A 27,567-nucleotide genomic window follows, 5' to 3' on the forward strand; every position below is an offset into this window, starting at 1 on the left:
TCTGTGCACCCAATAGTTTGTGGAAGAGTCATCTGTGGATCTGGGAAACGTAACCACTTATCTTAACCCCATACTATAATTGACTGCGGCCCCTAACTAGGTCACCTGCCATTGACTTGACATTATCAAGCTAAACTGTCACTGTTCCTGAAGAAACTGTGTGGCCTTCATCTTGAGAACGGAAGTCATTCCCATCATCCCATCATCAAGTCGGTGCGTCGTATGTGATGGCCATCATAGCTAAAATGATAGTTTTAAAAAGTTTAATACTTCAAAATGTGTAAAAATATTTCAAAAAGAAAGAAAAGGGAAAAAGAAGTTTGAATTAAGCTTTCCTAGGGTTGAAAGTATGACAAGACTTAGAGGATGCCAAAGTTTTGAGGAGAAACAAATTATCATGAATAGTGAGAAGAACATAACTGGGCTCTCTCCATAGATCGAGCCCAGTAAATGAAAAAAAAGTAAAATATGGGCGCAGAGGTGGTGCTGTGGGGTAAAGTACTGAACCTGCCCAACACCAGAGAGTCTGTGAGTTTGAATCCACCGTGGCGCACAGGCTTGCCGAGCCTCTATACCACACATGGGCTACGAACGGTCATCGACCATCTCAATCCGGCCTGTGATATCTTTAAAGGAAAACAAAATGTCAGTGGGGAAAGTTCAACATGGGGTTCCTCACTGTCAGGGATGAGCCAGTAGCGTACAACTGCAGTGGCAGGTAGTGGGAGGAATTAATTAATTGGCAACTCGAAAAGAAAGGAAAAAAAAGGTAAATATTAAAAAAAAAAATCACACCCTGTGTGAAGAGAGTGGTGCCTTTGATGAGCCCCGTATTGATGTTGTCATCAATGTTTGTTTATTGGACATACATACATACATACGGACGGACACACAGACAAAGTCAGATATAAGAGTGGTTGGCACCACTCAAAAATAAATGTGGAGTTGATTCTGTGGAAGTAATTCTTCTAAATAAACAAAATATTCACATTATGTGAAAAATATTAAGCCATTTACAGTGGTGGACAGTGACAAAGTACATTTACTTGAGTACTGTACTTTAGTCAATTTTCTGATTGCTGTACTGTATTTGAGTATTTGTATGTTTGGATACTTATTACTTTCACTTCACTACATTTCCAAGACATATTACTCCACTACATTTCTAGAAGGGAAAAAGTGCGTCATGAATGAATTAAACTCTTGTAACTTTCCTCTTCTACTGCTCAGGAGATAAATTGAATCTTGACTGAAACTGACCATCGGGTCAAAATTCTTGCCAGATGCTGTGTCTAAGTGAGACATGACCTTTGAAACGATCTAAATGTCTCAATAGAAGTGCAGGGAGACAAAATACAACCACCCCAATTGTATAAGTTATGTTGTATTAACATACTCTACCATACAGATTGGACATTCTACCCCTAAAAAAAGTTGCATGGTGCCCCTTTAAGCCGTATATTCAAACATAATGAAAATAGTCAATCTACAAGCTCACAACGCGCTGCGATACGTTGTGAGCTTGTAGATATTCAGCTTGCCTGCCGCTGCCAGGATTATCGCTTCGCGACACTTATAATAACTAGAAGTTCGGGCCGCTGCGCGGCCCTCACATCTAGCGTCCGCGCGACGTCGCACTGTGTAGGTGTGTACATGTAGTGTGCAAGGAAGTAGTAGTGTTGAGTAATGTGATTCAGGCAAGAGAAGTATTGGGTATGAATGTAGGCGGGTTGTTGTTGATTGAAATGAGATTGCATTGTTTGTTAGATAGCATGGTTTATTGGCATGGTGTGATGTCGGACAGTGTTGGTGGCAACATGTAAATGTGAGAAAGGCAAAATAGCAGTGAAATGAAATGACATCCAGAATAACATTAACAGTGAAGCATTAATCAGGAGCAGGTGTACAGTATGTTGCATTGGGGGGAGAATACAAACAAAGGCAATGGCAATTATGTTGAAGAATGAAGGTCATTTGTCACTATGCAATCAGGGAGTAGCAGCACATGCAAAGTGTTTGAATGAGCATGTTTGGATTAATAAAAGAGTTCGGGATAAACAACGTTGTCAGTAATTCCCTCATCATTGTTCACAATGAAAACTTTGACGGCGCTGGCTCTCTTTCCCCTGGAGAAGGCTGTGTAGAGTTGGCCATGAGCGAACACAGGTTGAGGCAAGTAGATGCCAACTCGTTCGTTCTCTTGCCCCTGCCCCTTATTGATGGTAACAGAGAAAGCTAAGCGGATAGGGAACTGTCGTCTGATGAAGGTGAAGAGAAGCTCCTCATCTCTGTCATAGTGAGGTATCCTTGGGAGGAAGATTTTTTCACCCCTGTTTGTGCCAGCTGCAATCTCACACTCAATGATTTTGTCCATCATCTGCAGTACCACCATTCTGGTGCCATTCTTGAGAGTGCGGTCGGGACCTGCTTGCAGGTTTCTCAGCAGCATGACTGGGGCTCCTACTTTCAACTTGAGGTTATGATCAGGCATTCCAGAGGGTGTCAGTGAATTGAGGAATTCCACAGGCATGGAGTCCTTGTGGTCGTCCTCCAGAATTGTGTCGGCTGAAAAGTAGACTCTCTGTTCTGTAGGGAAGTCTGCCAGGCATATGTTGTTGATTTCTCTAATGTCATTATTCAGAGGAGTGTATACAGTGCCATTGAGAAGGTTGTCTTTGTTGACACATCCAGTTTGCAAGTCAGGAAAGGTGAATGAAATGAGAGTTTGGAGATCGTGAACCAAGTGGTGGGGTTGAATGCGGACCTGCCATTCTGTGTCCTCCTCGTGTGGGAGTGTTCCTTCCCCTAATGCAAGGAGATAGTGGGAGAAGTCCTTCTCTGCTGCGTGTGTTCTCATGTTGAGGTTTAGCTTGTGGTGTTTCATGTGAGGATAGAGTGTTGACATCTGGATGCATGCTGAAACTATCTGGGGCCTGCCTGCTCTTTTGATAACGGGGAGGGTTTGCCTTGGGTCTCCACCCAGGAGGACAGTTTTGCCACCCCAAGGCTGCTGTGAGTGCATGAGATCCCTCAGTGTTCTTTCCACACACTCGACGTTAAAGCGGTCAACACTGAAAATCTCGTCCCAGATGATTAAGTTGCTGTCTTTAATGAGCTTGGCCAGATTGGACTCTGCGTTGATGGCACAGACAGAGTCTTGGAAAATGGGGATTGGGATCTTAAATCGTGAATGAGCGGTCCTACCACCCTCCAGGTTCTGTGCTGCCAAGCCTGTGCTGCCCACACACAGCACAATGCCATGCTCTGCGCGTATCGTAGCAGCAATGACCTTAAAGGTAAAGGTTTTGCCATATCCTGCAGGGGAGTTGAGAATGAACTGGCGTGTGATGGTTTCTTCTTGTGGGGCATGCACTGCCTGATAGACGGATTCGCAGAGTGCCATTTGTTCCGCAGTGAGCTTAGGAGCAAGCGACTGTACAATTTGTTCTTGCTGTGTTATGTTGAATTTTTCAGATCTGAAGATTTGTGTCAGCCTTTCCTGCGCAGTTAGTGGTCTTGGCTGTGGCATGTCATTGTAGTTGGATAGACCGCTGCCCATTTGTGAGAGTTCATCATCAATTGCAAGCAGTAGCTGATTTTGTATGAATGTTGTGTCTACTGCGTCTGTGGGGCACCTTTGTGCAGTGGCCTCCGCATGGAGAAAGTCTTCACTGAGCTCTGCAAAGAATCTGTCATACAGATGTTTGGGCTCTGATGGGTGACAGTAGTGGAGGATGATGGCAAAGGTTTCGCGGACTTTCCTTGGAGATGCGTAGCGTGACACCTCATGCATGGCGGTAATCCATTCTAGATCGTCCTGAAGCAAGCCCATGGCTAGAGCTGTGTCTTTGAAAGTGTCATAGTGGTTGCCATCATGTACCTTAAGGTCCTCATAGGTCTGTGGTCCTCTGATATGTGCTAGGAGCAGTTTCAAGTAGAATCTTTCTCCTTGGAGCACGGATACATTGGACATTCTTCCTATTGTACGTGGAATTTCCCTGTCCTTGGGTGCGTGGACTCTTTTATTCCACATGTGGGCCTTCCATGTGTAGTGTTCGGGAATCTGCATGTATAGATATTGCCTTGCTTCAGGGTCCTGGATGTTTAGTTTGAAGAAGGCAAGCAATGTAGTGGGTTTGGCTGCTGCTATGGCCTCCTGTGCATGGCCTTCTCTGAAGACTATGCTCTGCTGGCCGTCTGTGTGGATGGCGAGATTGGTGACAGCAGGGAGTCTGTCCTGGATCTTGTACTCCATAGTCCTCCAGTGTGCATCATGAGCATCAATGGTTCTGGCATTGATGAATTTGGAGATCTCATCCCTGTCTTCAATGTCGAGGGTGCCAACATCAGCTCCCTTATGTACGTATTTGTACAGGTACTTGATGGTCTGGAAGGAGCCTACAAATTCAACGTTGATGTGGCATTTGGCTGTGCCCCTGTCATTATGGTGATGTCAGATAGTGTCAGACATCTCCATATATGGAGCTGCCTATATCAGTTATGCCCAAATATGGGACCGTGATGGCTGTGCCCCTGTCATTATGGTGATGTCAGATAGTGTCAGACATCTCCATATATGGAGCTGCCTATATCAGTTATGCCCAAATATGTGGGTTCTCTGATGTCAGACCAAAATAAGCACCCGGAAGTGAATTTCGCGCTGGGGAAGAGATTTGCATAGTATTGGGGCATAATGCGTTTCATATTTATTGTACATCATGGAAGTAGAGTAACGGTATGGGAAGCAGCCGGTTCAGAGGCAGAATATTGAGGAATTTTGGGGTAAAATGTGGAGTTAGTTGGGCCATGTGTGTGCGTGGAGACCGCGCACACACACATGTGTAGCCCCATGAGTTTGGCCGTCAATTATAGGTGCAAGATAAAATACATTGTGAAGTTTCCTCAGGCTTCAGTACTCAACACTGGATGATGTCAGTATTGTCACGTCAAGCATGTCCATTTTTGGGCATAATCCAGGCTCTTAGGCTACTGTGATGTAACTGTTTCCTTACAACTTTAATGCAGATTTTGGGGATCACCATATATGGGCATAAAATCATTGCCTGACAAAATTGAATTGCACTGATGTCACAGATCTCCATACAAGGTCATATGAATTGCAAATTAGCGCTGACTTCGGGCATGTCCATATTTGGGCTGATATTTCATGACACGTTATACACCGCTGACACATTGAGAATGTCCAGTCCATCCATGTATGGGCACGCCTGTCACAGACAACTTTTTTTTTCGTATTATGTTTGTTAGAGAGGATTCCACGTTACTAGAATGACCGCATTAGATCGTCATGGTTACACCAAAAGGTTAGGCTGACACGATTTATGTTGAAGAGGGTTTGTCCCGTTAGCTCTGCATGGGACTATACGATGAAGACCATATACAGTATACCCATATGTATAGAGACGGCCGAGATACCCATACAAGGACTAGGGTCGAAGAGCCCGATGTCATCCGAGACTGGCGTCATAGACGGTACACACCAGATATGGACAAGTACGTGTGTGCGTGTGTGTGCGCGCGTGTGCGCGCGTGCGTGCGTGCGTGCGCGCGTGCGTGCGTGCGTGCGCGCGTGCGTGCGTGCGTGCGTGTGTGTGTGTGTGTGCACTTTATTGCAGGTTCGTGCAATACATTTAATTCATAATATATTACAAGTATTTTTAAAAATACATATACAAACAGAAATTAAAAGAGGAGTACTTATTTTCTATCAATTGCACACCCCATGAAGCCTTGAATTCATGGATTTATTTTTGTTTTTGTGGCATTCATAAGCCAATAATTTGATGACCGGGTGTATTTCCTTAGCACCCGGTCAGGGTAGGAGACGGGAATCAAATTATTAGCTTAGGAATGTGACAAAAACAAAAATAAATCCATGGATTCAAGGCTTCATGGGGTGTGCAATTGATAGAAAATAAGTCATTTTTTGGGTGAACTACTCCTTTAATAATACAAAAAAAGGAAGAAGAAAGGGGAGAAAAGAAAGTAGAAATAAGAGAAGGAAAAAAGAAAAGGGAATAGGGATAGCTTTTCTGTAGTACTCCTAAATCTACTTTTGCACTTCATGTATTTCTGAGACCCATTTACTAGTTTCTTGTAAATTCATCTTCACGGTTTCTCATTTTGCAAGTAACCAAAATCTAATAAGATGTAACAAATGCACAAACTTGAATGTTGAATCTTAAAGAAATAGCAGTGCTACAAGCTCACAGCTTAGCTCATTTTAAATAGCTGAAGCATAAATAGAAGTGGTTAATCTAAATCGTATGTAATAATAGAGTAAAATAAAGTATTATTTGCCTCTGAGATGTATATGAACAATGGAAATACTCAAGTAAAGTCAAATTACTTCAGGATTGTACTTAATACTGTATCTGAGTAAATATAATTACATTCCATGACTGGATACCAGTATCTGAAATGCTTCCGGTACAGGCTAAAATGCTGGACTGGGTATCGGTAAGTACACACGTGTCTAACCCAGTGTTGCCATGACTCCTTATTATATCTGGACTATCCAGAAATGAAGCTTATGCGTTAGGCTAAGAAGAGTATCCCTATGTCGCCTGGCTCACTGGATAGTCCCACTGGTCCCAAGTGGACCTCCATGCTGGCTCCTATGCCCGAGATGGGCACTCGTGAGTGGGCATAGTTAGTGAGGAGGGACCCCCCCACCCCCATAGTTGTGGTTGTAAGACCTCCACGTGGTGCATGACTGTGTGTCAGGCAGACAGGGGTGTCCCTATGTCTGACTGGCTCACAGGAGAGTCGGTGTCTGGTTGGTGGCTGACCATTAATATTCCCAGGGGGCCCCAGTGACTTATCATTATGGCTCAGAGCGTCCTCTCCCCTCAAATCAAATTTTAAAGTTAAAATTATCCAGAAAAAGAGATCAAAGTTCAAGGTTATTGCCAGCAGTGCCAATCACAAAATAAAAGACATGTGAAATTAATGTTGCACTAAAACCCCACACAACTACTACAATCTCAGGAATAAGATGCCTGTGACAAGCAAATCTGAACCCTATCCGGCCACACTCCTCTACCACCCCTACCCAAGACAGTAGACACTAAATGTTGTGATAGCTCTGTGCTGACTTGCACATTGTCTCCAGGCCCATAAGGGTCCATTTCTCCACTGTAATATTTGAGAATGTGGCCAATTTGCTATTAAAAAGGTCTTAAGAGTCATTAAATTGTAACTTTAGAAAGGTGCAGATACCCTGTACACTTATACTGTATGTTGTTTTGTTTACTGTTGAGTGAGACCCCCAGTTTGGGAACCACTGCCCTAGTGGACCAGGATTATTATTTCATTTCACCTTTACAAACAAAATAGTGAAGAAACTTCTCGGTAAGGAATTTATTCCAAGATTTGTGTAACATCACTTACAGCCATGTTTTTACAAATGTCACAGTACCACCCAGTAATAATAAATGTATTCCTTTTTGGTATGAAAAGAAATTTCCTGAAAGCTTCAACAGAATGTGAATTACCAATTCACCAATCCTGGGCATTATGTAGAAAAGGGAGAAATGTCCAATTACATTGTTATATATATATATGTGCTTATAACCATGCTTATAACCAATCCTTTATAATTGAACTTGTAATCATTTGACTATAATTTATATATGCTAATTAGATTTCAAGATTACCAAAACATGGGGTTAGGCACCAACATTACTTGTCTAGGATGAATAATGAAGGAGTAATAGTCTTTTTAAGGAACTGGCGGCGGCCATCTTGAAAATGTTACCTTTCTAGTGGTCCGATTTCGGTAAAATTTTGATATGTTATTAAGTACACCTAATACTACAATAATTCATTGAAAAACCTTTTGTTGCAATTAGTTTTGGGTCAAACCATAACTGCACCCGCCTAGTAGGCAAGGCAGAGAGGAAGGGTAGTACTGTTTCCTGAAGAGGTGGGTTTTCAGCCTGCGGCGAAAGATGGCCACTGACTCTGCTGTCCTGACATCATTGGGGAGTTCCACCACAGTGGGGGCAGAACTGGAAAAAGCTGTGACGTATATAAACCACATATATATATAAACCACACATGTAGATGATCCCAGTTGCCTCATAAGAAGGACCAGTCCCTCACTAAGAAACGGGTAAGTCATGACTACTCTTCTTTATTTACAAATAACATATTTTGGTGCTGTTGTCAAATCAGATGCAAAAAAAATATTTATTGAAATCTTAAAAGCGTCATATACTCATTATTTCAGGCTACTACGTATAAAGGGAGTACCCACTGTAATAAACCATGGCTCGATTAATCATCGTGGCTGGTAGGTAGAAATCTCACCAATCATTGTTAATCAAATGAAATCTAATATTCCTTTAACACTATAAAGTACATACGGTAACTCTATGGTGCAGTTACTCAAATATATTTGCTTCTTTTAGGACTAACCCTTTTAATCTGTCTTCAAGTGGGTATGTGTCCATTAATAAATGGATTTAATTAATTAATTAATTATTTCACAAGCAATGATTCCATCTTTAGAATTAAATGTCTCTCATACTTATTTACTTTTCTGTTGAAAAGTGTCATCCACCAAACCACTGCTGTGTTACTTCACCAACTGGGACCAGTATAGACCTGGCACTGGCAAATACCTGCCTGCTAACATTGACCCCACACTGTGCACACACTTGATCTACGCCTTCTCAATCATCAACCAACAGAACCAGCTGGCCACCTATGAGTGGAATGATGAGGTTCTCTTCAAGGACTTCAATGGACTCAAGAATATGTGAGTTGTGCTCTACATTGGTGATTCTCAACCGTTTTCATTCCAAGGACTCCCAGTTTGACATGCAGTAGGACACGGTCCCCCATTTGATACTATTTGCTATCTCTGGGACCCAACACCGTAAAATCCTCAGTGTTCATTTAAGTCCACATGGCTTTATCTTGCACGCCGCCTTACCCCTTATGCCTAAACTCTTCCAAAAAAGCTGCCAGTATAGGCCAAGGAAGACACATACTGGGCTTGTAGGGCATAGCAATGGTGGCCATTTTGTGGTTCCACCGATCCAGAGCCCATTCATTTTCCCCATAGAGATTTCCAAAAATATTTATATAAATTATTTTAAGCCTAGAATCGAGCCATCCAGGCTCCCAGGCGAATCAAACATTTGATTCTGTGAATTTATTTTATTTTATATATTTAATTATATGATATAATATATTTAATATTATATATTATATGATATAATATTAATTTATGTCATATTCATTGTTTTTCCCATATTGTGAAAAGTAGCACACGTTCTTTTTCATCCATAAAGTCTTTGCATATCTACTTTTTAGCAACTCTGGGCTGAAAACTCTGCTGGCTGTTAGTGGGTGGAATTTCGGATCTACAGAGTGAGTTCAAAATACTTCAGCAGTATTAAGTCATAATGCTGTTGGATAACAGCTTTGTAACATTTTTGTTGCTATTAATCAAGAAAATCACAAACATTTGAGGTGTTTTTTATGTTGTTTTATGACCTCTGTAGATTTACCAAAATGGTTTCATCTGCTGCCACCCGCCAGACATTCATCATGTCGGCCATTGCTTTTTTGAGAAAGCATGGTTTTGATGGGCTAGACTTGGACTTGGACTGGGACTGGGAGTATCCTGGGGCACGAAAGGACAAGCAGAGGTTCACTCTGCTCTGCAAGGTCTGCTAGAGAGTTAAAAACTGCTGAGATAACAGATAAAGAACTGCATCATAAGCACAGCATCTTTGTTTTAACCACACTAGCGATTGCATTTTTTTTATTGCACACATGTTCATGCTTATCGCACATTTTCTATTTGGATGTAGGAATTGCGTGCTGCCTTTGAGGAGGAAGGAGATCTCAACGGAAGACCAAGACTGCTGCTCCCAGCTGCAGTTACTGCTAGGAAGGGATATATTGACAGTGGTTATGAGATTTCTAAAATAGCTATGTGAGTTCATGTGACAAGGTGTTTTCTAAAAAGCTCTTCATTCCATAATTGCAACATTTATTTTGTCATCCATAACTCTGTGTCATTGTATGTGTATATACTGTAACAGGTACCTGGACTTTATTCATATCATGACTTATGAGTTATGACTTCCACGGACCATGGGAGACATTCACTGGCAACAACAGTCCTCTGTACCCCAGTTCTTCAGAAGAGGAAAATACTCAAAATGTGGTGAGAAGAAATATCATAACTCAGGAACACTTTATGTATGAGTTCTATCAAAACACAGTATGTTTTGATAGAACTCAAGGCCTGGCGAGAGTATGTTTTACCCCCTGTCTGTCTGTCCGTCCGTCCGTCCGTCCGCGTGTGTCTGTCCGTCCGTCCATGTGTCATTCTGTCATTCTGTGTACAGCTAATCTCCGGCACCGCTGTCGTGATCGCAGCGAAACTGTGCACACACTCCCTGGATGCCAGAGCAGAACTCTGCCCCAAATGTTTCACATGGGCCTGTTATAAGCACCACCAGCAGGAGGCCGATTTGTGCAAAACCCATTTTTTTATATTACTCCTACAGATTGTATCCAAACATCACGCAAATAAGTACACAGTATCTCTATAGTCATGTGATTAACACAGATCTGTCCATATGCCATATTCCATTCTGATTGGCTAAGGTTGGCTTCCAAAGTTTGCAGGATTGGTCCGTTTTGAACAAAATGCCTCAAATCATGAACGCAGCTTGATTTCCGCACATTCCCACTAGGCCGAGGAAGAAATGCCACTTGAAAATGTATAAATCAGCTTCATGGTGGCGCTATAACAGGCCGATTTGCGTTTTTAACTATAACTGCACCGATCTGCATGAAACTTTGCACACACGCTCCCTAGAGGCCAAGGAAAAACATATGCCCTGCATTTTTCACATTTGCCTTTTATAACGCCACCAGTAGGCCGACTTTAATATTTGCTTTGCTCTGTCCTGTCAGTATGTTGTTGCACAGGCCTGTTTCTGTTGTTACCCTCCATGTACAGCACTTCTGGTCCATCTTGATTGTTGTAAATGTGTTATATAAATAAAGTTTGATTTGATTTTGATTTGACTTATGTAAAACACATTTTTTGATAATAAGCCTTCAGATTGTATCCAAATTTCACGTAAATCGGTACACATGATCTCTATAGGCGGAGAACTGTGCTCAGAGGAGAACCTTTTCTAGTTTAACATGAGATCCCCATAAATATATAAAGAAGTCATTTTGCGGTATTCTGAACTGTTTTTAATCTTGTTCAAAATACCTTTTATCAGCGGAAACGAAATGCTAAAATGTCACTGAGCTCATAATAAATATCTCAGTATAATTAATGAATCCCTCACTTTTAAGCCACATGAAGTAAGAAGCTGAGGCTTAACCCTAACCCTTTACTTAATATTTTAGAAATAACTTGTGCCTTTCTTCTGAAGCCAAAAACAGACTTGTTGAGGGACTTACTTTTACTTGTGTTATGGTGATCTTCTATGAATGCATGCATCTGTCCAGTGTCTTTGTTAGACACAGCTTATGCTTCATAACAAATTGTAAACTCTTCGATCACCGAGGTGAAATATGCTCAGATGAGCTGGCCTATGCTGGCCACTCGTACACCTTCAGTTATAAGACTATTCTTGGTCTGCTTCCATCCTATAACTAAATGTTTATATCTTGCAGAAAAGCACTGGACACAATGTTTTACCTTAACTACAGTATGCCTTGAAAAAGAGATCCTTAACCCTAACCTTAAAGGACCACTTCACCCATTTTCATGCATCCTCACTATAATATGGTATCGTTTTTTGTCTACTCAAAAAGGGCTGTAGACCGTTCAGAAACCTGTCTACCATGCAGTGACATCATCGGTAGGCAGGTTTAGTCATTCCAAAGAAGAATTCAAATGTTTTATTTTATTTTGAATGTGAGAACAATGGTTACTATTATAGCAACCTAACTTTCCAGGAATAGAAAGACAGCCGTTTCTGTTGACTTGATTGATTGATTGATCGAATATTTTATTAGGCAAAAATGTAAAACAGCGCAGTTACATTTAAAATACTTTGTCTTAAAGGTCCGTTCAAACAAGTCCTTGCAGTCTTGTTTCCATTGAGTTCCTTGGTATTCAATTCATAGTCATATATAGTGGCACCAACAGTTCAGATATCAACACAAAAAATACAGAAAAAAAGAATATCATTATATGTACAAGCAAAAACAAAACAAAAAAGCAGGGGGAAAATGATTTAAATGAGCCCAGCGAACTGCATTTTTTGAGGGATGGTGTTAGACTATTCCAAACCTGGGTGGCAGTGCTGTAGAAGGAGAATTTGCCCATGTTTGTTTTATGGGTGGGTGGTACCAGATCGTTGTTTGCACTCCCTCTAGTTTTGTGACTGTGGGTGTCGCTAACCTTTTGGAGGTATTTAGTCAGATATGCGGGTATTGGGGGCATTTCAGGCAAATTTGCATTTACAATTTTGAAGACCAATCCCATTTTTTGTTGTTTAACCCTGTCTTATACCCTGAGCCAGCCTAGGCTGGCAAAATGAGTGGGAGAAAGGTGGGTCATGGGCCCTAGTCCGAGAAGTAGTCGAATCAGTTTGTTTTGGGAGGTTTGAAGCTTAGTCTTCAGTGACATTGAGGTGTTGGAGTACCATGAGGTGCAAGCATAGTCAAAAAATCAGGGCCCCTGAAAGGGTCCTGAGGGCATTCTTGTTGACAAAAGAGGAAACTCTGCCCATAAATCTGGTTCTCTGGTTTACTCTTTTGATCACCATTGTTGCCATGCTTTCACCTGTCAGTTATTTGTCAAGAATACTTCCCAAGTAGCTCTGATTCATAGCAGTTAAGGAGTTCCCCTTAAGGGTCCGTGTATGGTCCGTGTACGTTCTGGCAGTTGGATTTTCTTTTGAAAACCACAAACAGAAAACCGCCCGTTGCGCTCGTTTTTCATTTTTCATTTTTCATTTAGGCTCGTGTCGGTTCTTTCGCTCCCGTTCGCTCCCGTGTTTCATTTTTCATTCTTCATTTTAACACAAGTTACGTTCGTTTCGCTCCCGTCTTTCATTTTTCATTCTTCAATAAAAAATTAAAAATGAAACGTAAGAAAACAGGGTTTTGCTTTTTCATTCTTTCATTTCTCGATCTTAATTTCAAAGATACTGTAAAGACTAGACCAGAAGCGGAAGTAGATTTAGGACTTAAAAATAAAAGTGTGTGTTTGTGTGTGTATATATATATATATATATATATATATATATATATATATATATATATATATATATATATATATATATATATATATAATTAAATATAATTTTATTATACCGTAGGCTACATGGTTATAACATTACTATGGCTACATCAATGTTAGACAGATGGGCATATAGATAGATAGATAGATAGATAGATAATATAAATATATTATAGGCTACTGTCGGCTACACGGTTATAACATAAACATAATTATGATCGGCTATATTATTATATTAGGCTATTAACATTATGCAAGCTGTATATTTACCATGGTTACGTCAAAAAGAAGACAGACAGATCTATATCTGTCTGTCTGTCTGTCTGTCTGTCTGTCTGTCTGTCTGTCTGTCTGTCGGACGGACGGACGGACGGACGGACGGACGGACGGACGGACGGACGGGCAGATATAGGCCTACGTGATTCTCTTCTTTTCATTTAGACATGCGTTTTTTCATCCTAAATGTGTGTTAAATTTATATTATTTAGTTGCAGCATGAAAAATTTATAGCAATATTACGGAATAGGAAAACAGAAAAAAATCTACCTATAGAATTCGAACTTGGAAAGTTGAGTTGAGACTAGCCAGGTTCACATGACATGGTGCCATGTACCCCAGGTTTATCGGCGTGTTCAACTCTCACATTTACATAAACGTTCAGATTTCAAATATAAAGTGCTTACCCCCGAGCCACGGATGTTACAAGGCGATCCGGACCGCGATAAGTACTCGTATCTCCCGTATTGTTCTATAAAAAATATTTTAATCCCATCGCCGGCCATTTTCTTTTTTTTTTTGTAATGTATCAGAGTGCAATACACCTCCCAACCATTAGTGTCGCATGGTTGAAAGTATTGGAGACAATTTGGAGAAAATGGCCGGCAATCGGATTAAAATGCTTTTTATTTAACATTACGGGAGATAAGGGTACTTATCGCGGTCCGGATCGTGAGGTAACATCCGTGGCTCGGGGGTAAGCACTTTATATTTGAAATGTGAACGTTTATGTACATGTGAGAGTTGGCAATGTAATGTAGTATATTTCATAGATGTAAGATGACTTCACTTCACAAGTAAGCTGCAGACAGAAGAGTGTATTGTGGGTGGTTGCGGGCCTGGCCGGGTGGCGGTACAATTAGCATTGACTATTGTCTTATTTTGGAGACAGTGCGTCTATCCATTTGTGATCAAGGCTGACACCTTTCCTTTCCTGACTCTTTACAGTTGCAAATGTGGAGAGCCAGGGGAGGTGGGGGTTCACCTTACAGGGCTGACACACCCAACACGTACCTCCTCTTATTCTCTATGTAATCACTACTATAAAAGATGGACTGAAATGTAACTAACTTTAGTGTGCTAGTCAGGGCCGAAGGGCCGCCTGTGTGGACCTCAGGGTCTCCATAGAAAACTGCTTGTACTCTGTTTGTTCCATGAAATAAATCCGAAGCAACGAACCTCACTACGGAGTGATGTCTCATCCATTCTTCACCATTCATTCACATCTCTGGAACATCAAACTATCTTTACAATATGGCGTTGTTGGCAATCAGTATAGTGCATTAAAACCTGTAAGGATGTGGTTTTAAGATACCACATATGGCGTTTAAGTCGGCAGTCGCGTTGGTTTGGTTATCTGGGGAGCGGGACGCCAATCTCCAGGAATGCTGAGCCAGGCGTCGAAAGGACATGCGCGGACGGGGCCTTGTGGTGGAAGGATCATGCTATCTTCCTGCGACGTGGGGGGACCACTGCAAAGGTGAATTATGGACATCGGCACGACATGAAGACAACTTTTCGAGGATCTACGGGGAGAGGCCCTCATCATGACCAGATCTAGGAGGCTGTAACGACTCATCTGGCTGCACAACTTATCTTCTACGGTCGCTAAAGGAGCGCGCTGTGGTGCTGACGGCAGAGCGGGGAACCTGTGGATCGACGGGGTTCTCTCGTGGCGGGTAATGTTGTGAGGAGGACAGAGGACAGCGGGTGCCAGCAGAACGTAGGACCGGCGATGAGGGGTTCTTCGTGGGGAGTGTGTTAACATTTTCTACGGTCGCAAGTAGAGCGTGCTGTTGTAAAAATTGCAGCTATCTGTTGGACAATCTGGAGACTGCACTGGGAAAAGCGGCTGGGGCGAGAAGATGACATTGAGGGAGACTACAGAGAGACATTATCGAGCGGGACATTGTGCATACGGGACCTGGGGTTATGTTTTTGTGATGATGGGGGTTTAAACTGGAGCGAGGGCTGCCATGGCGGAAGTGTTTGTGAGGATATTTTTTTACTTTCTGGTCTCTGGTATTTAATGTGAGCTTACTTTGTGTTTTTGTTATTTCATTGGGGGTACACTGCCTTGTCTTTTCACTGTGGGCACTTCCGTTGGTAGCTGTCATTTGTACTTATTGGTACGGTGTAAGCTTAGGGATAAGTATTAGGCTATCTTTGAGTATAATTTGGTGGCTCGGCGGGGGGGACATTGACCTGGGGGGTGGTGTTATCGGTTGGTGAGTGATGATTCAACTGTATGCTGTCAGCTTCCATTGTGCTTGTTAGCTGTGTAATGTTTTATCCTGGAGTTTAAAGGACTAACAGAGGGATCCTGCACGCTAATTGGAATCAGGGAATGAGTTTTCTGTCTATTTGTAAGTCACCTTGTCACTGTACTATGTAATCTTGGTTCCTGTATGTGCATTGTTCTGTATTGGATGTTGTTTGCTATTTAGTATTCCTGAATGTTTTATTTTTGTCCTGGTTGTGTTCCAGTAAGTTTCATGGGGGGCGGTTCTTTGTTTTTCTTTTGGAAATATACGTTTTTGCGGAAGACGTTTAGTGTCTCCCGTGGGGGGTCTGTAGTATATTTCATAGATGTAAGATGACTTCACTTCACAAGTAAGCTGCAGACAGAAGAGTGTATTGTGGGTGGTTGCGGGCCTGGCCGGGTGGCGGTACAATTAGCATTGACTATTGTCTTATTTTGGAGACAGTGCGTCTATCCATTTGTGATCAAGGCTGACACCTTTCCTTTCCTGACTCTTTACAGTTGCAAATGTGGAGAGCCAGGGGAGGTGGGGGTTCACCTTACAGGGCTGACACACCCAACACGTACCTCCTCTTATTCTCTATGTAATCACTACTATAAAAGATGGACTGAAATGTAACTAACTTTAGTGTGCTAGTCAGGGCCGAAGGGCCGCCTGTATAGTGCATTAAAACCTGTAAGGATGTGGTTTTAAGATACCACAGTAAAAAAAAATAGAACACGCCAATAAACCGGGGGGACATGGCACCATGACTGTCTGACTGTCACGGTGCGAGGCAGGGAGTTGTAGGACCCAAGCGCAGACAGTGACGCGGAGACAGAACGGATCAGATGCAGGGGTTTTATTAACTAAACAGGGAAAACAAGGCAAGGCTAGGTAACTGACAGAACACTGTGACAACAACAATGAATCAACACAGACTGGAAACAGAGGGGCAAATAAATAGACAGGGACTAACTAGGCACAGGTGAGAACAAAGGACAATTAACACATGATTGGCTGTAACAGAACCAGACACAGGTGAACTACAAAAGCAATCACATACAGGCGAGACAAGACAGGAAGCGGCAACAAGGCAAAACAGGAAACACTAAGACAACACTACAAAATAACAGTACAGGGAACAATACAACAGGAAGAGTGGCCAAAAGGGTCCAAAAGGGTCCAATACCATATAAGGTCAGACATAGGCTAAATAATAAAGTCACAGTCCACGGTCCGAGGAGCGGACCGTGACAGTACCTCCCCTCCACGGGACGACTTCCAGGCGTCCCAGAACCGGAATGGGGGGGGGGCAGAGAAGCGGGCCAGAACCTCCGGGGGGGGGGGGGGGGGGGGAGGGCTGAGACAGGAACGGGGGGGGGGGGGGGGGGGGCGCTGCCAGGGCTCTGCGCGGAGGACATCAGCGCAGAGGGCACAGGCAGGGCAGGAAGGCGAGGCGTGGGTCGAGGCCGGGAAGGCCAACCGGGTCCGGCCGGACAGCGGCAGGTGAGTCCGGAAAGGCAGGCGAAGACCAGGCCGAGAAGACTGGAACGAGGCCAGAGGGCCGCCGGGCACTAGCCGGAGCGCGGCTGGGGAGGCCCGGACGGCGGGCGACGGTCCAGGGACGGAGACAGGGGGGTCGAGGCCAGAAGGGCCGCCGGGAACCAGCCGGGACACGGCTGGGGAGGCCCGGGCGGCAGGCGAAGAACCAGGGGGGGGGGGGGGCTGCCAGGGCTCTGCGCGGAGGGCATCGGCGCAGAGGGCACAGGCAGGGCAGGAGAGGCCCCGGACAGCGGCGACCGGAAAACGGGTCACGAGCGGCCCTGCCGAGACCACGAACCAGCACAGAAGGACCGGACACCGCACCTGGATACTGGCGGAGCACGTCCAGGTTCGGACGTCTCGGCAGGCCGTCCGCCGTTCGTCGCTGCTGACCCGGGGCGAAGCAGGAGTTGGACCGTGGAGGCTCCGGGATGCTGGGCAGTGAAGGCTCCTGGATGCTGGGCAGTGGAGGAGCGTGGGCGGTGTCGAAGGCCAGGACGAAGACGCCCCCTCGCCCGGTTCCCCCTGACGAAAGCCAAGCGAGACCCAGCATAGGGAAGCAGCTGTCTCAGCATAGGCTGGCTCAGGGAACACGGGGTCAACAGAGGCAGGCTCGGAGCAGAGAGGCTGGAGGCCTACAAACCCAAAGGGTGCAGGCTGAAGAGTAGGCTGGCCATCGACAGGCTGTCCGCTGGGTCCATTTGGTTGATTCATTCTGTCACGGTGCGAGGCAGGGAGTTGTAGGACCCAAGCGCAGACAGTGACGCGGAGACAGAACGGATCAGATGCAGGGGTTTTATTAACTAAACAGGGAAAACAAGGCAAGGCTAGGTAACTGACAGAACACTGTGACAACAACAATGAATCAACACAGACTGGAAACAGAGGGGCAAATAAATAGACAGGGACTAACTAGGCACAGGTGAGAACAAAGGACAATTAACACATGATTGGCTGTAACAGAACCAGACACAGGTGAACTACAAAAGCAATCACATACAGGCGAGACAAGACAGGAAGCGGCAACAAGGCAAAACAGGAAACACTAAGACAACACTACAAAATAAGTTGGGACCTCCATCCACCCTGCGCCATATACCGAGGTGTTCCTCAGCACGAGTGATGCGCGGGCTGACCCGTTGCCCGCGGGTTGGACCGCGGGGCGAGCGGGAGAGTCAAGAGATCAGAGGCAATTATCGTGGGGCGGGATGGTGCGGGCTGCGCAAAGACGCAAAAAAAAATAAAGAAAAGAAAAAGCATTTGATACCTTCTCTCTCTCCCATTGTTATCTCACTCTCCTATCTCCTACTCTCCAGTTCTTTCCTCCTGGCTGGAATCATCTGGGCTTATGTTAAATGTGTTGCTTATTTGAACAATGATGCACAGCTGCCTTTAATGTAGCCTAATGATATCCCCACTGCAACTTTAGTTTATATTGGAGTGTCCCTTGTAGTGCTGTTGTAGTAGGACTGGACACACTCACTGCAGTGTTGCCAACTTAGCGATTTTGTCGCTAGATTTAACTTCTTTCCAGACCCCCCCAGCGACTTATTTAGTGAAAAGCTTCTAGTGACAAATCTAGTTACTTTTTCTGGCCCAAGGGGTCACTCATAATAATTGTACCATCATATTTTGCGCATTCGGACAGAACAGTTGAGATTTCATTAGACCACATCTCTGGCAATTGTACTTGAATTCTTATAATTTTAATGTGTATATGGTCTGTCAAGTTTATATTTTCATTTGGTATCAGTCATGAATTTATTAGAATTTATATCAAGCCGGATTTTTCCACGTGCGTAATTACGCACGCAAGTGCATGCTGTAACATAATAATACACAACGTGTACTGTACATATGTAGGCCTAGTAGGCTATAGCTCACTGCAGTAAACATTTTTGGGGGTCTTATTAGGGACCCCCAAACTCTCATATCCACCCATAAGTGCCCACTCTTCCAAGTACCCACATGTCCCTAATGCCCACTCGTCCAAGGTGCCCAGTTATCCCTAGTGCCCAGAATCTTTCCACCTATACCAGAATAAACCATGGGCCTATTTAGCCCATGCTGCTCATCCCAGTGGGTGCACAGTAGGCAAAATTCAGAGCTCTCCTTCTCTCGTAATTCCCCACAAATCTGATATTCTAATTTTACTATAGTGTCAATTCCATTGCCCATCATGGGCAGAGGGCATACGATTGCACTGGTGATCAAAGCTTTACCTTGATCATTGATTGAGGTGATTGAGATGACATCATGACATCATGATTTCTCCATGAGTCACTGTCTTTTACAACTTTGCTTTCGAGGAAAAACAAACAAACAATTAAATAGGTGTGGATGGCTTCAGTCAATGAATCAACAACGGTCGTTAGCTCCCCACTGGGAGATCACACAAACTTGATGGCCCATTCTCGCACACATCAGAGGTGGTTAGGATCAAAGGCACTTAGTTTGTAGACAGACGCACAAGGCATGTGCATCATCTACATAAGATAGGTTAAACGTGCTTTTATGGATAGAGAGAGAGAGAGAGAGAGAGAGAGAGAGAGAGAGAGAGAGAGAGAGAGAGAGAGAGAGAGAGAGAGAGAGAGAGAGAGAGAGAGAGAGAGAGAGAGAGAGAGAGAGAGAGAGAGAGAGAGAGAGAGAGAGAACCAAAACATTCTGGGCACTTATGGGTGGATAAGACAGACAGACAGATATAGATCTGTCTGTCTTCTTTTTGACGTAACCATGGTAAATATACAGCTTGCATAATGTTAATAGCCTAATATAATAATATAGCCGATCATAATTATGTTTATGTTATAACCGTGTAGCCGACAGTAGCCTATAATATATTTATATTATCTATCTATCTGACTATCTATCTATCTATCTATCTATCTATCTATCTATCTATCTATCTATCTATCTATCTATCTATCTATCTATCTATCTATCTATCTATCTATCTATCTATCTATATGTCCATCTGTCTAACATTGATGTAGCCATAGTAATGTTATAATCATGTAGCCTACGGTATAATAAAATTATATTTAATTATATATATATATATATATATATATATATATATATATATATATATATATATATATATATATACACACAGACAAACACACACTTTTATTTTTAAGTCCTAAATCTACTTCCGCTTCTGGTCTAGTCTTTACAGTATCTTTGATATTAAGATCGAGAAATGAAAGAATGAAAAAGCAAAACCCTGTTTTCTTACGTTTCATTTTTTATTTTTTATTTTTTATTGAAGAATGAAAAAATGACCCGAAACGAACGTAACTCAGTGGCGTGCACAGACATTTTGAGGGGCAGGCGCTCAAGTAAATTATACTTTTTTTGTGTTTACTTGGTCTGCTCTTTTTCCCCTCTACACCTATACCTCTTTGCCAAAAATAGCCGATCTACAAGCCCTCAACGCCTCGCAGCGCGAGGCGTTGAGGGCTTGTAGATCTGCTATTTTTGGCTAAAGTTCTCCTCAGAAAAGGGATGCTAGGTTTCGAGTGGTTATGGTAAAAAGAAAAATCATATCACATAAAGATTTGGCGGACCCCCTGTAGTAACTCTGAGGACCCCCTAGGGGTCCTGGACCCCCTGTTGAAGACCCCTGCTGTAAACTGAAAAAAAAAAAAAACTTTTTCCCCCTTTTTTTCAAAAGGGCACTTCTGGTCAAGAGGGCAAAGGGCAGGTGCTCTAGCACCACCTAGAGTCTATCTGTGCACGTCCCTGGCCACCCACAGAGGAGCAGCTAGGAACTCAGTGCCTATCTCATGGACGCAATCACATTGCCAGGCCCAGGATTTGAACCCAGGGCTTTCTGTTTACAAGACAGGCTCTCTACCCATTCAACTATGGCCACTCCTTTGAACAACACAGTGGTTTTCAAATTCTTCATATCAAGGACCCCCAAATTGTATTTTGCTGCGGACCCTCATCTGAAGAGATTTTATGCCAGGGGGCCCCCAAAGAAAGTACTTTCAAAAGTATTAAAACTTTGTCACAATTATTTCAAGATTGTTTTGATTGATTGAATACTTTATTAACAGTTTGCAAAAAGCACAGAGGTACAGTTATACAATGAATTAAACATGTAGATCTGCTATTTGTAGGATTTGAACCCAGGACCTTTTGCCATTATGTAGAGAGAATCCGAACTCAATTAACTATTGTACTTGGATGGATTCCTCACAATAAAGCCAGAGGCTTGTTTCCATTGTGCTCCATAAACATTCAAACACCTAGAGATTCTAGACAAGCAACAGCACAATATACCAAAACAAAAATCTGTATTTTGTTTGTATCGTTGTTAGTAGTCACTTAAAGCAGAACACAAACTGGTCTGGATGAGCAGGCAGCATGGTAGCTCAGCTCACTGTGCTGAACATTGTCTACCTGATCCAAAAGTCGTGGGTTCAAATCCTCCTGCTCCTTTACTCTGAAGTATGTTTTGAAGACTTAACATCCAGGAACTACACTTAAAAGTACTAAAAGAAAGGATATGTAAATGTGTGGTGGTGCTGTAGGGCAGTGGAGTTGGTGAACACCTCTGTGGTATCTGCAAACAGGGCCACAGGTTCAAGTCCAGCCTAGGCATTGAAGCCAATACTCGTTTCTGGGTGCTGCTGTGTCTGCTGCCCACTGTTCTTCTCAAACTAAGCTTGTTTATTCACACTTGTGATTTATTGAATATTGCTACCCACTGTTAAATTATTGGAATGCTGCCAGCCCAGTAGGTAGCGCTCACTAACACAGGGGTCCTTGTGCCTTGAAAAACAAGACCCCAGTTACCTTCCACTAATAACATGAAGAACATAAACGCACACACACACACACACACACACACACACACACACACACACACACACACACACACACACACACACACACACACACACATAGTTACCTTCCACTAATCACACGAAGAACACACACACACACACACACACACACACACACACACACACACACACACACACACACACACACACACACACACACACACACACACACACACACACACACACACACACACACACACCATTAGTCAATCATCATTATGTTGATTGACTGGATGTGAGCAGTGCTTATTAGATATAAATAGAAGGCAGGTGAGAGATGCCAGGGTGGATCACTTCAGAATGGAACCTGTCCCCCCCTGCTGCAGGTAAATACAAACTGTTTGAATGATATGAAAATTACATCTTTTTAGCCTGACTATTTAACATTATTGTTTAAGAATTGGGTTTATAGCCTAAACTATAGCCTACAACTAAACTACAACTACTAAAACCAACTCAGTCAGTTGTTTTCAAACCTCTTCCATATCAAGGACTCTCCTATGACAGGGACCCTGTAAGGCTACAAGATGTGTGTTGTATTACAAACAATATTATTAACACAAATCTTGTATGTGGGTCCCTGGCAAATGTTTTCAGCTGGGATCTGTGGCCAAATACAAATGACTTTGGGGGGTCCTTGACATGTAAATGTTTGTGAACTACTACCTGTCTTTAGTAATTTCTGAAACCAGAACAGACTATAAGCACGGTAGTGAAGGCTTCCAAAATGTGACCCTGTAGGCCTACACCTGTGGTTCTCAAACTTTCATGTCAAGGACCCCTAAAATTAAATGTATTTGGCCCCATCTCAAATATTTGGTTCCAGGGACCCCCAGAAGCAAAGATTTGAGTTGTTATGTTTGCTTAAAAAAGAGGGGGGAAAAAGATATATCTTTTTAGCCTGACTATTATTTATATATATATATATATGTATATGTATATGTATATGTATATGTATATGTATATCTATATCTATCTCACACACACCGATTTTGTTCAAAAATGGCAGATCTACAAGCTCATAGCGTGGTATTCGGTGCTGGCCTGAGCTTGTATATCTGCTATTTTTGAACAGCCAAAATATAAAGGGTTAAAATTATTGTGATGCTATATTAACACCCCGTGGGGGTCCCGGGACACCCACACTGAGAACCAATGGCCTACACAACTGAACTGTTTTGTCTTCTTTCCAGAATCTGAAGTTGACCAGAAGAAGACATCTTGAGGACATGCAGGTGGCTGGAGTGACGAGGAAGATCCAGATGGAAACGGATAATCCGCTGTGACGATCTAGGTTTCTATATCTATGGCTGTTGCTGCAGCGTGTGCAGTGAAGATGGCTGGAAGGTAGGAACTATGACGCTGTTGCTGCAGCGTGTGCAGTGAAGATGGCAGAAAGGTAGGAACTATGATGCTGTTGCTGCAGCGTGTGCAGTGAAGATGGCAGAAAGGTAGGAACTATGATGCTGCAGCGTGTGCAGTGAAGATGGCTGTAAGGTAGGAACTTTTTAAAATTCTTTGCTGCTGCTGGTTAGGGTTAGGGAGGTCACTTGTGTTGCGCCATTCGCGTCATAAAATGTGCCATTCGCAAAAGAACAAAAAGAAAACGATGGCCTACACAACTGAACTGTTTTGTCTTTCTTTCCAGAATCGGAAGTTGACCAGAAGAAGACATCTTGAGGACATGCAGGTGGCTGGAGTGACAGAGGAAGACGCAGATGGAAACGGATGATCCGCTGTGACGATCTAGGTTTCTATATCTATGGCTGTTGCTGCAGCGTGTGCAGTGAAGATGGCAGAAAGGTAGGAACGATGATGCTGTTGCTGCAGTGTGTGCAGTGAAGATGGCAGAAAGGTAGGAACTATGATGCTGTTGCTGCAGTGTGTGCAGTGAAGATGGCTGGAAGGTAGGAACTTTTTCAAATTCTTTGCTGCTCTTGGTTAGGGTTAGGGAGGTCACTTGTGTTGCGTCATAAAATGTGCCATTCGCAAAAGAAATCCGCCAACGCAAAACAAAAAGAAAACAATGGCCTACACAACTGAACTGTTTTGTCTTCTTTCCAGAATCTGAAGTTGACCGGAAGAAGACATCTTGAGGACATGCAGGTGGCTGGAGTGACGAGGAAGATGCAGATGGAAACGGATAATCCGCTGTGACGATCTAGGTTTCTATATCTATGGCTGTTGCTGCAGCGTGTGCAGTGAAGATGGCTGGAAGGTAGGAACTATGACGCTGTTGCTGCAGCGTGTGCAGTGAAGATGGCAGAAAGGTAGGAACTATGATGCTGTTGCTGCAGCGTGTGCAGTGAAGATGGCAGAAAGGTAGGAACTATGATGCTGTTGCTGCAGCGTGTGCAGTGAAGATGGCAGAAAGGTAGGAACTATGATGCTGATGCTGCAGCGTGTGCAGTGAAGATGGCTGGAAGGTAGGAACTTTTTAAAATTCTTTGCTGCTGGTTAGGGTTAGGGAGGTCACTTGTGTTGCGCCATTCGCGTCATAAAATGTGCCATTCGCAAAAGAACAAAAAGAAAACAATGGCCTACACAACTGAACTGTTTTGTCTTTCTTTCCAGAATCGGAAGTTGACCAGAAGAAGACATCTTGAGGACATGCAGGTGGCTGGAGTGACAGAGGAAGACGCAGATGGAAACGGATGATCCGCTGTGACGATCTAGGTTTCTATATCTATGGCTGTTGCTGCAGCGTGTGCAGTGAAGATGGCAGAAAGGTAGGAACGATGATGCTGTTGCTGCAGTGTGTGTGCAGTGAAGATGGCAGAAAGGTAGGAACTATGATGCTGTTGCTGCAGCGTGTGCAGTGAAGATGGCTGGAAGGTAGGAACTTTTTCAAATTCTTTGCTGCTCTTGGTTAGGGTTAGGGAGGTCACTTGTGTTGCGTCATAAAATGTGCCATTCGCAAAAGAAATCCGCCAACGCAAAACAAAAAGAAAACAATGGCCTACACAACTGAACTGTTTTGTCTTTCTTTCCAGAATCTGAAGTTGACCAGAAGAAGACATCTTGAGGACATGCAGGTGGCTGGAGTGACAGAAGAAGACGCAGATGGAAACGGATGATCCGCTGTGACGATCTAGGTTTCTATATCTATGGCTGTTGCTGCAGCGTGTCCAGTGAAGATGGCAGAAAGGTAGGAACGATGATGCTGTTGCTGCAGCGTGTGCAGTGAAGATGGCTGGAAGGTAGGAACTTTTTTTAATTCTTTACTGCTGCTGGTTAGGGTGCTGCTGGTTAGGGTTAGGGAGGACACTTGCGTTGCGCCATTCGCGTCATAAAATGCGTCATTCGCGTCATAAAAAAAACAAACGCAAAAAAACCAAAATAAGGCGCTGGTCTGGTTCTCCTGGTTTTACTAGGACAGGGTTCGATTCCCTGTGGCGCCCTGCTCATGGTTTGCGTTGCATTTACATTTCCCTGGTTTATTAGCTTATTATAATACAAAGTTAAAAGGTTAAAATTCTGTTTAAATTTAAAACTACTAAAATGTAGAAAATTCATGAAATTACCATGTTATGGTTCATTTGAGTTAAGACTACTAAAATGTGGAATTCATGAATTTGCCATGTTTAAGAAATGCTTAAAATGCTAAGTGAAAAATAGCCGATCTACAAGCTTGAGGGTCTACTATTTTTCCTAAAATGTGTCTTTATTCCATTTAAAGGACTTAAGATGGTTTATTCATTTTAAATGTTTAATTCATTTGAAATGTTTAATTCAAATGATTTACTTAACTTGTTTAAGACATTGATTGGTTAAAGACACTTTTTGTTTGGTCTAAGGGCTTTAATTGTTTTAAGACATTTAATTGTTTTAAAGCATTTATTGTTTTAAAGCATTTATTGTTTTAAAACATTTATTGTTTAAAAAAAAAATATTATTTGAAACCCCTAAGTTGTTTAATAAATACCCTAATTTGTTGTAAAACGGCAATGTTGTTAAACCTTGTTTTCTCTGTCTTTTAAGGTTTACAACCTGACTATGATTGACCAATCAACGAAAAGAAGCCAACCAAAATATAAGAGTTGGAAAAAATAAAGGAGTTGATTGAGTTTGAGACTGAGTTGTGTCCTTGTCTTGGGTTTGGAGCTGAACTGTGAAAGAACTTGACAGTTATTATTATGCTGCAGTGGTCACGGCACTAGCAGCAGCATTAGCAGCAGCAGCATCATTATCATCATCCAGGTAAAGTGCCCTTTATTTTCCACAGAAACGCCACTAAATCATGTAACATTCGTTTTTAGATCGACCTGGGATTGTATAATTGTGTACTGGGCTGTCTGTAACCTGCAGCTTGGGCTTAAAGCTAACAACAGTCCATTAGACAATTGTAATGATTCATAAATATAGTTATTCATATCTTTTCATTCATTTTAATGCAAGTATGCAATATGGTGTCAACATGGCAAACAAGCGCTGGTAGTCGGTACGCCTGGTTTCTACTGGGAACAGGGTTCGATTCCCTGCAGCGCTGTGCTTACTGTTTCACCTTTGTCCTGTTGTGTATGTTTACATTACATGTTAGCACTCAATTCATTGATTCATAATACCTGAATGCACTTTTTATGCAAAGCTGTTCATGTGAAAGATGGTTGCATACTGAGCAACACCAGAATATTCACCACATGCTGACTGCATGTTTTAATTTCATTGTGGTTCAAGCATAGGCATAGGATGTTGCTGTGCATTTGATCACTTGGATCTGGGTGTGCATGCTTTCTTTATTGTATATTTTTATTTATTTATCATGTACAATTATTTCATTTCATTTAGACCTATTTGTGTTTTCTATTAGCCTACATATAGTATGTGTGCAGTGTGCTTTTTGCAAACTGAAAAATGAAATGATGAGAAATGTGCATCAACAGAAAAGCCAAAGGCTTGTTTCAATTGAAGTAGCTATTGCATGCAATACTCCCCCTTCTTAGAAACGCTCTAAACGTTCTAAAACATCTTGTTGTCAAGGACCCCCCGAATTGACTTCTATTTGGCAGTGGACCTCAATGTGAAAAGATGTAGTGTCAGGGCCCCCCATGAAAAAGATGTATATTTAAAACTTAAAAAGAATCTATGTATTTATTCCAAATGTCTTTATTTTCACACAATGTCAGGGTTAAGAATCAAACTCACAACCTTCTGTTTCTCAGGCAGGCTCTTTATCCAGTGGGCCACTGTGCCATGCCTAAATAAAGGCCAAATAAATAATAACAGAAAAGCCAAAGGCTTGTTTCCATTGGGGTTCATTAACATTGAAACATCTAGACAGGTAACAGCACAGCAAACCATAGACAAAGTAATATGCTGTAAAGTTCTTTTTTCTTTTCTTTTTTTAAAGTACTGTTGTGTGTTGTTCCACAAAGAGGAATGAAGA

General features: G+C 42.7%; 1 protein-coding gene across 1 annotated transcript in view; it reads left to right on the forward strand.

The window, feature by feature from the left end:
- Window positions 1–6,580: 6,580 nt before the first annotated feature.
- LOC311054084 (chitinase-3-like protein 1) overlaps window positions 6,581–27,567 on the forward strand; it is a gene marked incomplete at both ends in the record, with an annotated part of 78,199 nt that continues 57,212 nt past the window's right edge. The window contains 4 exons of the mRNA XM_084069964.1: window positions 6,581–6,659; window positions 8,578–8,785; window positions 9,346–9,402; window positions 9,537–9,628. Coding sequence (XP_083926090.1) covers window positions 6,581–6,659; window positions 8,578–8,785; window positions 9,346–9,402; window positions 9,537–9,628 — 436 coding nt within the window. The remainder of the gene's footprint in view (window positions 6,660–8,577; window positions 8,786–9,345; window positions 9,403–9,536; window positions 9,629–27,567) is intronic.

The sequence above is a fragment of the Gymnoscopelus microlampas genome (assembly GCF_963454915.1).
Source record: "Gymnoscopelus microlampas genome assembly, chromosome: 10".
NCBI classification, from domain to species: Eukaryota; Metazoa; Chordata; class Actinopteri; order Myctophiformes; family Myctophidae; genus Gymnoscopelus; species Gymnoscopelus microlampas.